The sequence below is a fragment of the Oreochromis aureus genome, linkage group 11 (genome assembly GCF_013358895.1).
Source record: "Oreochromis aureus strain Israel breed Guangdong linkage group 11, ZZ_aureus, whole genome shotgun sequence".
In the NCBI taxonomy this organism is placed as follows: Eukaryota; Metazoa; Chordata; class Actinopteri; order Cichliformes; family Cichlidae; genus Oreochromis; species Oreochromis aureus.
In genome coordinates this window covers 20,182,512-20,196,687 of record NC_052952.1, presented here as the reverse complement: position 1 = coordinate 20,196,687, position 14,176 = coordinate 20,182,512, and the positions used below count along the sequence as shown (strand labels likewise).

General features: G+C 38.6%; 1 protein-coding gene across 2 annotated transcripts in view; it reads right to left on the bottom strand.

The window, feature by feature from the left end:
* adam22 (ADAM metallopeptidase domain 22) overlaps positions 1 to 14,176 on the bottom strand; it is a 69,826-nt gene that overhangs the window by 29,490 nt on the left and 26,160 nt on the right. For both annotated transcript variants that reach the window (XM_031734042.2, XM_031734043.2), the window contains exons 5-6: positions 12,073 to 12,155; positions 7,556 to 7,619 (exon numbers count right to left, since the gene is read on the bottom strand). In XM_031734042.2, the coding sequence (XP_031589902.1) occupies positions 7,556 to 7,619; positions 12,073 to 12,155 (147 nt within the window). The remainder of the gene's footprint in view (positions 1 to 7,555; positions 7,620 to 12,072; positions 12,156 to 14,176) is intronic.

The window sequence follows — 14,176 nt, the reverse complement described above, 5'->3', positions numbered from 1 at the left end:
CTTAATTCACACAAATGTATCATAAAATGTTAAAGCCCCTTCTCCAACCCAATCCCCATTACGCCAGAGGACACTGGAGTGGTTTATTTGGCACTTCTTAAAAGTATCAATGTGGTGTTTAAATGGGAAAATTTATTTATTTGTTTTTTATGAATATAAATGACTTAACAGAGGAGAGTGGGAAAATGGCCAGCACAGCATTGGCAGACTAATCTCATTATCAGTGTACACTCGTCAAAAGAAGATTTCACCAAAATTCAAAGGAAACTAAATACTGTTTTGTCTGACAGTCTGCACAAAACTCAGTTCATATGTACAAACAGAGAAAAGCAACCTTTATATGTGAGAAGATGCGATCAAATCTTATTTGTTGTTCAGAAGATAATAATTTAACACTGAATATCAATTTTTGACACCAACTCTGGTATCGGTATCGGATCAATACTAGCACGACAGGATGGACACTTTGTTTCTGTCCTCTAAGTTCAGCGTGTAGTCCACTGAATAGTGTTAAATAAATGATTATTATATATATAATTTTTTTTTTTAATTAAAAACATATACTGCAAATATGCGCTACATCTTAGCCTTTTTGTGTTGACTATCATGTTAAAGGTTATGGCACATCTAAACGACAGAAGGCACATTTATGTTCCAGCTTTCCAAAAACCCCTTTTTCAGTATACATGAAAGCCTAAAGATGCATTTTATTGTGTTGATTATTTATTATTATGGAAAGTAAAAATCACAGTCATTTAGTGGTCATTAAAGAGACAGTGATTCATCTCATAAATCATGACACACTCCTCTCCCCTGCATAAGCTTTTACAGGTTAAAAGTTTCATTATTGGCAATAATGGCCCTGTATTTACTTGTTGTAGGATCTATACCAAAATTTGCAGTACTGCACTGCACAATGGGGGATATGATATTTGTTGTAAACTGTCACCTGCCGTATGAGCAAATACTTAAGATATAATCGAGTTCATAGGTCCTAACAAAGGAAGTAGATGACAGTGAGCAGTATAACAAAAAAGAAAAACAGCTTTTCGTTTTGTCTTTGATGTAAGTCGACCAAGCATGTGAAGTGATCACTGCAGCAGGTATAATTGGAAATTATGTCAAGGTTTAGTGGCTGATGGTTAGTAAGACCTTAATGAAAATAAGCATATCTGTTTGCATTTGCATGCATCTGTAGCGCACACGCAGCACAAACCATCATTATCAGAGCGCCAAAGTCTGATTTAACTGTTGTAATAACGCCGTGTTTTCTTTGTTCCCTGCATCATCGCTCCCAGCCAGTAATCTCAGTTCAAAAACATACACACACAGCATATAGACCCAGCGGGGAGCGAGTACTGATGGAGATTAGGGGTCGACACAGATGGCTTTCATATGCTGTGCTGGGAGGAAACAGGGGGTGGGGCCTGGGTTGCCATGGGAGACCTCAGACACAGACTGCTGGCTCATGAACATAAAGTGGGGAGGGATAAACACGCCTTTCATTCTTTCTCACTCTTTCTTTGCATGTGTGAATGAACCGGTCCAGGTTTAGTAACATGAACATGGCTTCAGGCCACAGGGAGACCCCCCCAACACACACACACACACACACACACACACACACACACACACACACACACACACACACACACCTCCTTTTTTTGTATCCCATCAGCTCCAGCACACACACAGAGTGTCATTCCCAGCTTGTGCTTCCAGTGTAAAAATCCTCCCTTGGCACCTAATGCAAACACCCCCATGCTAAAACCTGCCACTTGACACACCCCCCTCTTTCTCTGCATCCTTCACCACCCGACCCCCTCAGTTATCCCCTCTAGTGCAGCAGACAACTGGAAAATCTTTCAAAAGTGGTAACAAGCACCAAAATTAGTGTGTTTGTCCTTCTGGAGCCTTTAATTTGAAAAATCTCAATAGCCACTTGGATTTTCAAGATGGGTCACCACTTCCGACACAGGAAACATTTGACTGCAGAATTTCAGGCACTGGATCTATTTCGCTGTTTCTAATCCCGATTTCAGTTTGTTTGTTTGTTTCTTAACTATGGGTGCTTCTCTGTTTGATTTCTAATAAGCATTGTTACAATTTGAACCTCCCAAAAACTGCATAATTGCCAAGAAACATTTATTTAAATAATGTAGGATTATGTAAGGAGCTTTAAAATCAACTTGTGGCCTCATAGGTGGGTCTCGAGGTAAAAGTACCTTTATAAATGGTACAAAGAAGTTTCTGATTAGCTTCAGAGGTAACTTTTATACAAACGTGTGGTTTGATATGAAGTCTTGTTGTCTTTGCCCCAAAATGTGACAATTTCCTACCAGAAACAGGTCTGTTGACACTTTACCACATTTGGTTCACCCTGAAAATCACCGAAAAACTACTCGAAGATGAATTTATGAGCGTGTGTTCATGGATCATAGAGGAAGAAGGATACTAAAGGCTGCTTTACTGGGTATTCCTGCTGCTAGTCTGTGTTTTTTACATCATTTCCCCTTTCCCACGCCGTCACACCAAATACTGACATCATTGCTCAGGTCCACCCATACGGAAAATATATATATAAATCTTATAAAGTTTGTATCTGTCTTCTGTGAAACTTGTATGAAAAGCATACAAGAGTGAAAACAGATATACGATCCCTTGAAAAATTATATAAATGAAACGTGTATGTTTTGGATACTCACTAAAACAATATGTAAAAGTAATGAGAAAGTGGCCACTTTCATGAGTAAATCATATAAGCCTTATATGATTCACTATATGAAGTAGGCCACATTTTATGCAAGTCTTTTATAAGTTTTTTCTATTTCTTTTCCATATGGGCAATCATTTTCTCGCTGCTCTCTGTGAGCCAATCAGCCTCCACTGTCTGCTTTAAACCTCACTGCTTTTATATCATCCTGCCTCGTGCCATTTCCTCCTCATCTTCACTACCAACCACCAGCGTCTAGACTTCAGGGGGTTTCTGCTTATCATTGCTGGGACTCCACTCTGCTATGATGCTTCATAACTCATGTTAAAAAAAACATGTTCAAATCTTTCAAATGATCTCTTCTTATCAAAATGAGTATATGACTTATAATTACTGAATATAGGCTGAATATATTCATTCAAACCTTCAGGAGAGCCTGAACATGACACGTAACCTCAACCACACATCTTTATGGACTTCAACAGTTTTTTGAACTGTAACATACACTTAAAACACGTCATGCCTTTGCTTAGGCTTCATAGTTGAAATGTCCTACAGCCTGAACTCATGGTCACTCCACCATGAACAAAAAACACACACACAGCATTATGCTTTTTGGGTGTAGCCACAGTGGCCCCGAGGTGCAGGTGGAGCTGCCAAGGTGTCCAAAAAGAAAACAACAACACAAACAGGAGGACTAAACATATGGTGTTTTCCGTCTATGCGAGTCAATCGCACATCCTCCTCACAACTTCCCTACATGAACACACACAAATACACACATGCACACACACTCATGCCGACACTAACAGTCAATAAGTGCAAGATTTAGCAACCGCGTGCTGCACGGGAACAGCTCGTTCTTCGCTTTAATCTTGAAGATCTAGCTTTTCATCTTATATACGAGACAATTTACATAACACAACAGGACACTTTAACTCCGGCTCAGCCACATAAAGTGACAAGAGCAGCTTGTTCAGGACACGTTTACCTCATGTCCTGCATAACTTTTTCTGCCTTGGTGAAAGAAGGGCAGATGGATTTGCCATATGGCCGACAGGAGCCACGCTGACTCTCACAGCCCCACTTCAACCCTGTTTTCTTTTTATTTTTCTTCTTTTACATTTAGGAAAGCTACAATTAGTTGCAGGTGGGTAAAAAATTTGCATCCAATGCTGTTCAATAAGGGATGATAAGTGAATGCTTTCTAATGTAACAAGTGCATGACAGTGCAGCCTCCTCGTAAAAGAGCCACCAAATCTCACACCGGACATGGAGGGCATCTAGGGTTTTGAAGAAGACATCTGTGTGTCTGAGACAGACTTGTAGACCGAGCAGACAAATAGACAGACATAATGAGAGTGAAACAGAAAAAGAAGGAATCCACGGGGAGAGAAACGATGGACAATTGCCCGAGGGGAGCAGACATCCAGAGCTCAGTAATGACAAACTGACAGGCACCGCCGGGCTCGAGGGCAGCGCCGTCCCCGGCATTGTCATGCAGCCAATGTTCCAAAAACATCAAGCCAAAACCAATACTACCACAACTGTCAAAAATCTGTTACTCTGTTCACTCTGCACACTACTCTGTATACACATGATTTATTTGATATTTTTAAAAGGCCACAGATTGGTAGAGGTGAGAAGTAACAAAGTACAAATACTTTGTTACAGTACTTAAGTACAATTTTCAGGTATCTGTACTTTTCTTGAGTAGTTTTTTTACTTTTTACTTCTACTCCCTACATTTTTAAACAAATATCTGTAATTTGTACTCCTTATATTTTCAAAACAGACTTGTCACTTTTGCTTTAAAGCATTTTGGGGGAGTTTTTGCCACACAGGAAGAAGAGGTTAGATTTAAAGATAAGGACGGCTCAGTGGAATTTGATAAAGTGCAGATTTAAAGTTTCCATGTCAGTCCTCATGTTTTTAAATCAGATGTTGGGTCTGTACACGTGACATTATGTTTTTTTATATTGTGAAACCTGCTGCAAAACAAACTGAGCTAGCTTTGTGTTTTTTAAAGGCTGCATGAAAATCCTCTGCAGTTTCACAGTCAGAGTAAGGTTACGTCAAGTGTCGCAGAGATTCATATGAATTTTAGTTGATGATGTTTGGATCCATTGACTGACTAGGACAACTCATGAAACATCTGCTGACATCTGGTTGAATTTAGTTGTTTACATCCAAACAGAGCAGCAGGTCAGCTGATCACAGCCTGTACACTAAGAAAATCTACCGGAGCTCTCAGTAGAAATTATTGTGAACCAGAACCACCTGTCAAAACTGAAAAAATACAAGAACTGAGATCATGTACTTGTGTAACATTTATATTTGACAAAAATACAAGTAAAGGTCTTAAAACTGTTTTAATATCCACATGACCAGAGGGCGCGGAAACAAAGGTGATGTGCGCATCAAAGCACAGAGTTCAGGAGAAGGATTAATAAAGCAAAAATAGCCCCAAAGCTGAACGACGATTCCTGTGAGTGTTATTAAAATATATATTATATACTGGATCATTATTACTTTTTTGATTGGTTTTTTAAAAAGGTGCTTTCAGTGTCCCTCAGCTAGATTGGGAGCGCAATAGCTGAGGCTGGTCTACTGCATCTCCTCTCAGGTCTCAAACCTCTGATCTTTTGTGCCTATCTTCATGCTGTAGAAGACCAAAGTGAAGCCAGTTTTAACCAATGTTATAAATTTTATCTACAATCAGACTTTACATCTGATATGAAAAAAGTCTCGTCTGTAAAATCTGCATCATCTGCTGACACATTTAATGAAGTACCAAATAAATCCATCCATCCTTTTTCTTAACTGCACATCCAATTCAGGCATAAGTCACGAGTCTGTCTCAAGGCCAGCACGCAGAGACACGATCACATTCACACCTCCTGCCAGTTTAGAATCAACATTTCTTAATTTATTTGCTGCTTGGTATCAGTGCTAACCATTGTGCCACTGATAGTTAAGTATTATCACAATAATATAGAAAATGTGCTTTAGTATAACATAAACAAAGTTGGGTAATCACATGTTAAACATTAAATTACTCAGTCATTTTCAGATTAACCAAAGAGTAATGCCAAGTTAGGCATCCATCCCACCCTGTCCCATCATCCTCCTCTGTCACTCCAACCCTCTGCATGGCCTCCTTCACTACATCCATCAATCTTCTCTGAGGTCTTTCTCTTTTCCTCCTGCCTGGCAGCTGCATTTATCCATTGTCTCTCCTCTGCACATGTCCAAACTATCGCAGCGTTGTCTCTTTAACTTTGTGTCCAAACTGCTCAATCTGAGGTCATTTCTAATCTTGTCCATTCTGGTCACTCTCAATAAAAATCTTAGCGTCTTCAGCTCTGCCTCTGGTCTTTTTTAGTTAGTGCCAAAATACTGAACACGTTATCTTCTGAAGTAACACTTTCTTTCGGCTTTCTGGATGTGACTCTATAAGATGTTGCTTTAGCTGTGGCTTTTAATATTTTATATAAACGCAACATGTCAGCCAAATGTTTGTCATGACATACTTACACACCCTGTATCTCTGCAGGTAGAGTGCTGCAGCACCCCTCTGAGTTTATCTACTTTGTTCTTTTTGTATTTTTATTTATTACGATGGTGGACCGTCAAACTGGATTTCGCATTTTCTGAATCTGAATCTGAGTTAAGATGTGGGTTTCTCTCTCTCACTCTCTCTCTCTCATTGCTTCAATAATTCAGTGTCTCCAGAAAACGCTGGAGAGGACAGAAGCAGCTAAAGAGTGAGCAAAGAAGAGTCGTAACAGGCCCTGAATAAACACAGCGGGCTTGAGCACTGTTGTCGCTCATTCCCTCTCCGTGTTCTACTTTATTTCCTCCATTCTCACACTAAAGACACTTTATTGCTTAATTAACCTCATGTTTCCTCTCCTTTTCATTACTGTTTAACTGTGAAATAGAAACTGCCTTTAAAACTGGATTAGATCCTCTTATACTGCAGTTTCTCTCCAGAAAATACAATGACATGCGCCCTAATTACATTTTGGTTTTTCACACTATTCCACCTCCTAATCTTCTGTTTGTCTGTCCATCTACCGTATTTTCTCTCCTACCTGCCGGCACAAAAACTCTCATATGGGAATGAATCTTAAGTAGCTCCATGGGCTAGGCTGCAACTACCAAGGACACACACACACACACACTTAGGCCTCTGACCTTTCTTATCTGGTCTTCTTTCGCCCCTGACTGATTAAAGCCAGACACACACTTCTTCTGGAGGTTTTAATTAGATACAAAGTAAGCCCTTCACACACACACAGAGTATCAGCAGCTTGTTCTTTCACTCTCATGCCTAAGGCTTGTCTGGAAATCTCGGATCTGTCCTTTCGTTCTGGCTGTAATGCCTCTAATTGTTATTATCTAATTGTCTGTGGGCTTTTCTGCTTTCTGCTGCTTTGTAATCCAGTGAATCTCTCTGTCTTGAAACCTGTGGGCTGAACTCAGGGTTCAGCTGCAGTGACCGGTTTGTGATCTGTAACTGATTCTGGTTCGTCTGAACCTCCTGTTCTCCTGTTCTAACAAATCATCTGCAGCAGATGTGCAAACTTTTTACCAAATCAGCACCACAAAAACACCCATTTCAAAATAATTTCAAAAGAAAACATGAAAAATTTCGGGTAACATCAGTGACGAGGAACTTGCAGGGCTGTGGGTGGACATTGGACACAACACAGCACTACTGCAACAAATTGCTTGACCTCAGACAGCTCAACACGACGTAGAAGCAGCTGGATGCGAAAACACGGAGGAAGGACAAATTGATAATCCCCGTTGAGAAGAGCCATCTGCAGTACTTACATTGCTGCCGCTGTGTCCTCCAGGTTCAATCATGTAGGTGTGATTGCCGTCGAAAAACATCCCACTGAAAAGGGAAAGAGGGGGAGAGGCGAGAGCACATATCAGTACAAGTTTCTGCTGTTTTTTTCATCACCAAATGGAATAAATCAAGTCCTCCAGAGCTATCAGAGAGACAGATTAGTCACCTCATATGGAAAACTGTTATAAAAGAACATAAACCAGAGGGAGACCTTACAGTCCTTAATGTGCATATGACTCTCATTTTTCTGCAAATAAATTAGATAACAAGTTTAAGGACTGGACAGCTAAGGGAACAACAGTTATGTTCGACGTAATAAAAAAAGGTTTGAAGTTTGAAGTTTTGAAATGCTTATTAGAAAAGCAAGACTTCTATGGATATTTACACATGGCACGCTATGTTGATATGACTGTGAGAAAGGTAACAGAGGGAAGAAGGAGGTTTAATGGACAATGATGTGGAGATTACAATGGAAGCGTAATCCATGGAAGATTTTTTGATAACACCCACTCAGAAACCTATCTATAGTGTTATAACCTCCCTGTCTGCTGGAAAAATGTGCAACCACTGGCATATTTTTTAGGATTTTAGTAAAGAGAGATACACAGTGCCATTCAAGACATTTTTAAATGTGAAATTCACCAAGTAAGAAGGCTATATATTTGGGGTATATATCCTCAGAATGGATGTAAAGAGATCACTACTTAATAAACATTAGCTGGTGGATAATATGAACAGTCTTACTATTACTAGGTTATTACAAAACAACATTAAATATATCTGTCTTATATATATCTGTAATATTGATCCCACATGGAGACTATTACAGCAGCAGTATAAAGAATAAAAATAGCACAGACTACAATAAACCACATAGTTAAAGTAAAAGTGCCACATACGCATAGTGAGGGCCTTATACTACAATAAATACATATATGTATATATATATCTATATATATATATAGATATATATATAGATATATATATATATATATATATATCTATATCTATATATATATATATATATATATATATATATATATATATATATATATATATATATCTATATCTATATATATATATATATATATATATATATATATCTATATATATATATATATATACATACACATATATATATATATATATATATATATATATATATATATATATATATATATATATATATATATATATATGTATATATATATATGCAAAGCAGTGATTTAAAAAAAAAACAGGAAAGTAAAAAGTAAAAATTAGGTTTAGTTAAAGAAGAGTAGTAAAAAGTATGACTAATAAATACTATGCACACTATAAAGCTGAGACATAGTTGCAAGAAGTTAATGTTGGTTAATAATAATAATAATAATAATATAGGATTAGTCTAGTCTAATTAGTCTATCAATGGCTCAGCTGTTAGAATAAAAACAAAATCCACGCTGTCATCACATATAAGGTTGCAAGAGAACAGCACACAGCTATGCAGCGTTTTAAACATGGCTGAAGGTCTTTGGCTGCCTGCCTACATTCATGTGCGCATGAACACATCATCCGTTAATTAAGTTTATCTGAAGCTTTTAGGAGATTGGTCGGGTCAGACTGTGAAGTCAGGAGGGTAAACACTGCAGGAAATACACAATCCATCTTCCTCCTCCGACTCTACCCTCTCTGTGTTTTTCAGGCTTCCTGGCCAGACAAATTAAAAGAATTTAAATGTGTGTATTTTATGCTTAAATCTGTTCAGTGCTGGTGTGAGTGGGCGGGATTTGGAAGAAAGGTGATCTCATGCATCGGTGCACAAACCACATCTACAAAATCCCCTCAGTTATTATGGCTTTACCTGAATTTACATGTGGTTGCTGCTTAGTTTGGGATGCAGCTTTACTTTTACTGACACACCTAATGAGAATTATCGCTGGACTGTATAGAAAGTTTAGCTTAGCTGTTACTTTTAGTCAGCTCAGCGTAAACTTTTAATTTAAAGATAAGGCTTTAAATTATAGGTTAAGATTTTAAAGTTTGATAAATGATTAAGAAACAAATGGATGGATGGATTCTTTTAGCTCACTTTTGTGAAACATCAAAGCAAAGCATCCAAGCTAAATGTTTAGAAAAAGAACAAAATTTGCCTCTGTGTGTGTGTGTGTGTGTGTGTGTGTGTGTGTGTGTGTGTGTGTGTGTGTGTGTGTGTGTGTGTGTGTGTGTGTGTGTGTGTGTGTGTGTGAGAGTTGGGGGGCAGGATATATATTATGGTAAACACCTGACTCAGCATAGGAGAATGCTCTCCCTCTAATGACTAACGCTCTGACACACTCCACAGCAGGAAGCCCTTGACTCCTTTGCTCTTTCTCTTACTCTCTCTCTCACACACACACACACACACGCACACACACGCACACACACGCACACACACACACACACACACACACACACACACACACACACACACACACACACACACACACACATAACATTTGAGTGTTTCTTCCTTTCCTCATTAGGAATTTCAAAGTTCAGTGATTCTATCCCGTTACAACCTCTTGCGTTCTAAATATGAGATTTCACCGCAGGTAACTATACCATAAATTATTTGGTAGTTGCTTTCTTTTCATTATTTTGCATCCAGCATTTTATAATTTGCTGTGCTGACAACTTTCCCCAAATTCATGCAAAACTCTCATGAAACACACAAAAAAATTATAAAAATAAAAAAAGTTCAGGCCTGGACTTTAGCTTGTTCAGCAGATATTAGCCTGCTTCTTCCTGCTTCCCCTAATTAGTTGGAAAGACATGTCTAGACTGATTACTCGGTCTATTTGGCTCGGTATTATGTTGAAACAAGATATACTCGGTGGGAGAAAGCTTTGAGACAGCGTAATGGATCAGAAGTAAATAATCATAGGCTCTGAAACAGCTGAAAATGGTAATTAGATTAAACAATGTACACTGAATGGGCAGAAGGTTAATTCAGACCAGGAGCTCCTGTTATGTGGTTTTCCTTACGTGACTACAAGAAATGATGACGGTTAATCCAAAAAACATCCAGCAACAAGTTCAAAATATTCAGCAGTTTATGGCATTGAAAGTCTGAGATTTGATTAAAAATGTTTGGAGGAAATTCAGCCTCTTTTCAAGAAATTATTTTTCCATCTCATTTAGAGCTTTTATTTAATTTAAATATCAAAATATCAAGTGTTGAAGCTTAAAATTCTGAATTTAGTGGGAGCAACATTTGATATTTCTCTTTTTTGGACCAGCTTCTGCAAACCCAAGAGATGACTGTGCGGGAAAATCAGCACCAACATCCATGCAGAATTTAGAGTCACTTAAAAGTTGCTTTTCTTCCCCATTTGGGTTTGAATGGTCGGTTTGAACTTCAGCAGCTCATCCTGAGCTACATGTCTAAACAAGTTGCTGCCACATGATTGGTTGATTAGATGTTTTGCAGGTGTTCCCAATGAAGCAGGCGGTAAGTGTATATAGGTTTATGACAAGCATTTGCTAAGACTAGACTTTATTTGTGATTTTTATGAAATTACATAAAAACAAAAGAGTTTCACATAAAAAATAAAAATAAAAGAAAAGGTAAAGTGCAAGCAAGCATGATGACAATAAGCAGGTTGTAACAGAATTAGGTCATAGATCAAGGATAAAAAGTGACAGAATGAATACCATAGTGATTATTTATTTTTTTAAAGATAAGATGATAAGATGCAGCCCTCCGGATGACATCTTTTTCATAGCAGCATCTATTTTCTACGACACGATAAAGCAAACTAAGAAATAAGTCTTTAAAATTTGGTGCATCATGAAATGAAAAGCAAACAAAGCAGAAATCCTACATGAAAATACAACAGCTGGTCTCCTCTGTGCATGTTGTATTTGTATATTTTTCAATTAAATATAGGCTTCAAATCATTAGCATTCTCTTTTTATTTAAATGTCACACAGCATCGTAACTTTTTGTGGAAACGCTGTTCTCATTTTAGGCACGTTTGATGCTTTGTTATTCACGGCGGCTTTCGGTGCAAACAATGAAATCCACCAGCAAACAGTGAATTTCTTACATGCAGGATGGAGAGCGTCTCGCCTCTTTTAATGCGTATATATATATATATACACACATATATACACAGTAGACTACATACATTGACTTAGAAAGCATAAAGCGTGCATGCATCTCTCACAGCAGGCCTTGTTTCTGACCCGTCTTGCCTCAAGCAGAAAAAGCTAAAAATACCAACGTTAGTGGAGGCTAGAGGAGAGGGGGGGAAAGAAAAGAGAACAGGAAAGGAAAAAGAGAAGAAGAGAAGATGTCTGTCTGTCTGTCTGTCTGCCAGAGTGATAACCTATGAAACCTAAAATGCAGACAGGCAGCGACGCCTGGCTAAAACTAATTACATTAACCTAATGAAAAAATGGGAGCAGGACTTAGAACAGAGGCTGAAACACACACATGCATATAAAAAGTCGCATCTGTATTATTTGTACTTACTGCAGCCCATGACAGGTTGAGAGAGCCACAAAGGAGTGAGGGATGTTTCTGACCTTTCCCTGATAGTAGCAGTGCTCTCCGCCCTGTGTGGAAACACACAAATACACACAGATGAAGCTCACACACACGATGTAGTGAAATATTCCCCTCTTCACTACCATATTTAATCAGGAAATGAGTCCAAAGCAATCCATTACACATAATTAATTTGCTAATACATGCAAGTGCAAGTAAGATCTGTTGAAGATATGTGAATATACTGTATGCGTGTTTGTTTGACAATTTGCACTTTGAGCTTTGCACGTTCACATCCGACCATCTGCGCACTAACGCCTCAGCGACTTCACTCCTCTATCCGAACTTCTCTGCAGCAGGAAGTCAGATTTTTACCATCTCCGTCTCTCTGTCTTCGCTTTCGATCTATGAGTCTCTCTGCACACATTTATTGTCTATAGATGTGCATGATGTCTAAGTACCTAAGTGCTCTGCAAGCAGGCCAGCTCTTCCTGGTCCATTTCTTGCTACCTAACAGCCATTAAGCAGGAAGCAGTTCTCCCTGAGGAAACGCAGCTTTTATCAGAGGATCAATTTCTGCATGTGCACAGCAATGCACCTCTAGATCCACTTCCACTCTCCAGCTTTCTGAGTAGACCCCATCCTGATGCACAAGCTTCTGTTAGGATGCATGTATGTGCACACTGTTGAACTACACATGCATGTGGAAATCTGTGTGCTTTATTATCCTGCATGCAAGACAGATTTTCAAATGCTTTATCTGCCTGACTTTGGACACAGGGACATTAAAGCAGTCCTTAAGCAAATCAGGGTGTCATCTGCCTCTGCCCTCTCCTGTGAGGAGCCAATTAAATCCGACTGCTCCAGCAAAGAGTTTTTCCTTTTTTCTTTGACAGAAATCTATCATTTTTATGCAGCATATCGATGCCTCACATCAAGAAGGTCCTGGGTTCAAAACCACCTGCTGGTTGGAGCCTTTATGTTCTTTCTGTGCCTGCATGGATTCTCTCCAGGTACTTCTGCACCATCCCACAGTATAAAGACATGCATGTTAAGTTAACCGGTGATCAGCCGAAGAGCCACAGATAAGGTGAAGCGTGGCAGAGGATGTGACATCAAACTCGCATGTGCCCCCACATGACAGGGGCCAAGCAGCAAGCATAAACACATCATAACTCCAGGAGTGGGAATGGTTGTCTGTATCTGTGTGGTACCCCTGTGATACACTGGCAACCTGTATATTGTGTACCCAACCTTTAGCCGGAGTGACCTTTGTGACTCTAAACTTACCAAGTGGTTAAGAAAATGGGTGGATGGTACACATTTTCATGTTAATTTGGACCAAATTAAACAAAAAATGAAATCCCAACTAATGAAGAAGTTACTACAAACAATTTGCAATTTCAAAGATGGAGCTAAAACTGTCTGAACTAAAACCTTGTAAGGAAAACTTTGTTTAGCTCAGTATCAACACTTCTTTTAAACGAGGCACATCATCCATTTTTATCTAAAGTCATTCATTTTAATATATTTATTAGATACATTAGAGAAATAAAGCAAATGCATTTAAATCAAACTGTAGTGCATTCAAAGCATTTAGCCAGTGAATTATAGTGATGGGTAAAGACTAGAATCAGGCTTACAGCATCACTAAAATGTCTTTTTCATTTGAATGAATCGGGCTTTCATGCAGTTTACACTTTACAGAACTCAAACTGAAGACTTGAAATGTGTGGTAATACAGATGAGTGTGTGTGTGTGATCACCCGAGTGTGTGAGGAAGTCATCTGCATAAACAATCATCTTTGAATTATCAGAGTGAAACTGCACCCATCAGGCTGAGACTGATTTCTTTCTTTGTTCCTGCCTTTTAACCACTTATTTGCAACTTCCAGTTAAATCGCATTCAGCTATCAGTTTCTTTTTCGTGATACTAACTCTTCCTCTCGCTATTTTCACAATGCCCTATCTGTGAAATCCAGAATAGAAAAATAAGATTCAAGCAAGTTAGCAGCAGGCTGCCATCGCTGTAATAAGAGAGGGGGTTTTTTTTTTTACACTAGCAGAAAGGCAGAGCATATGAAAGGTT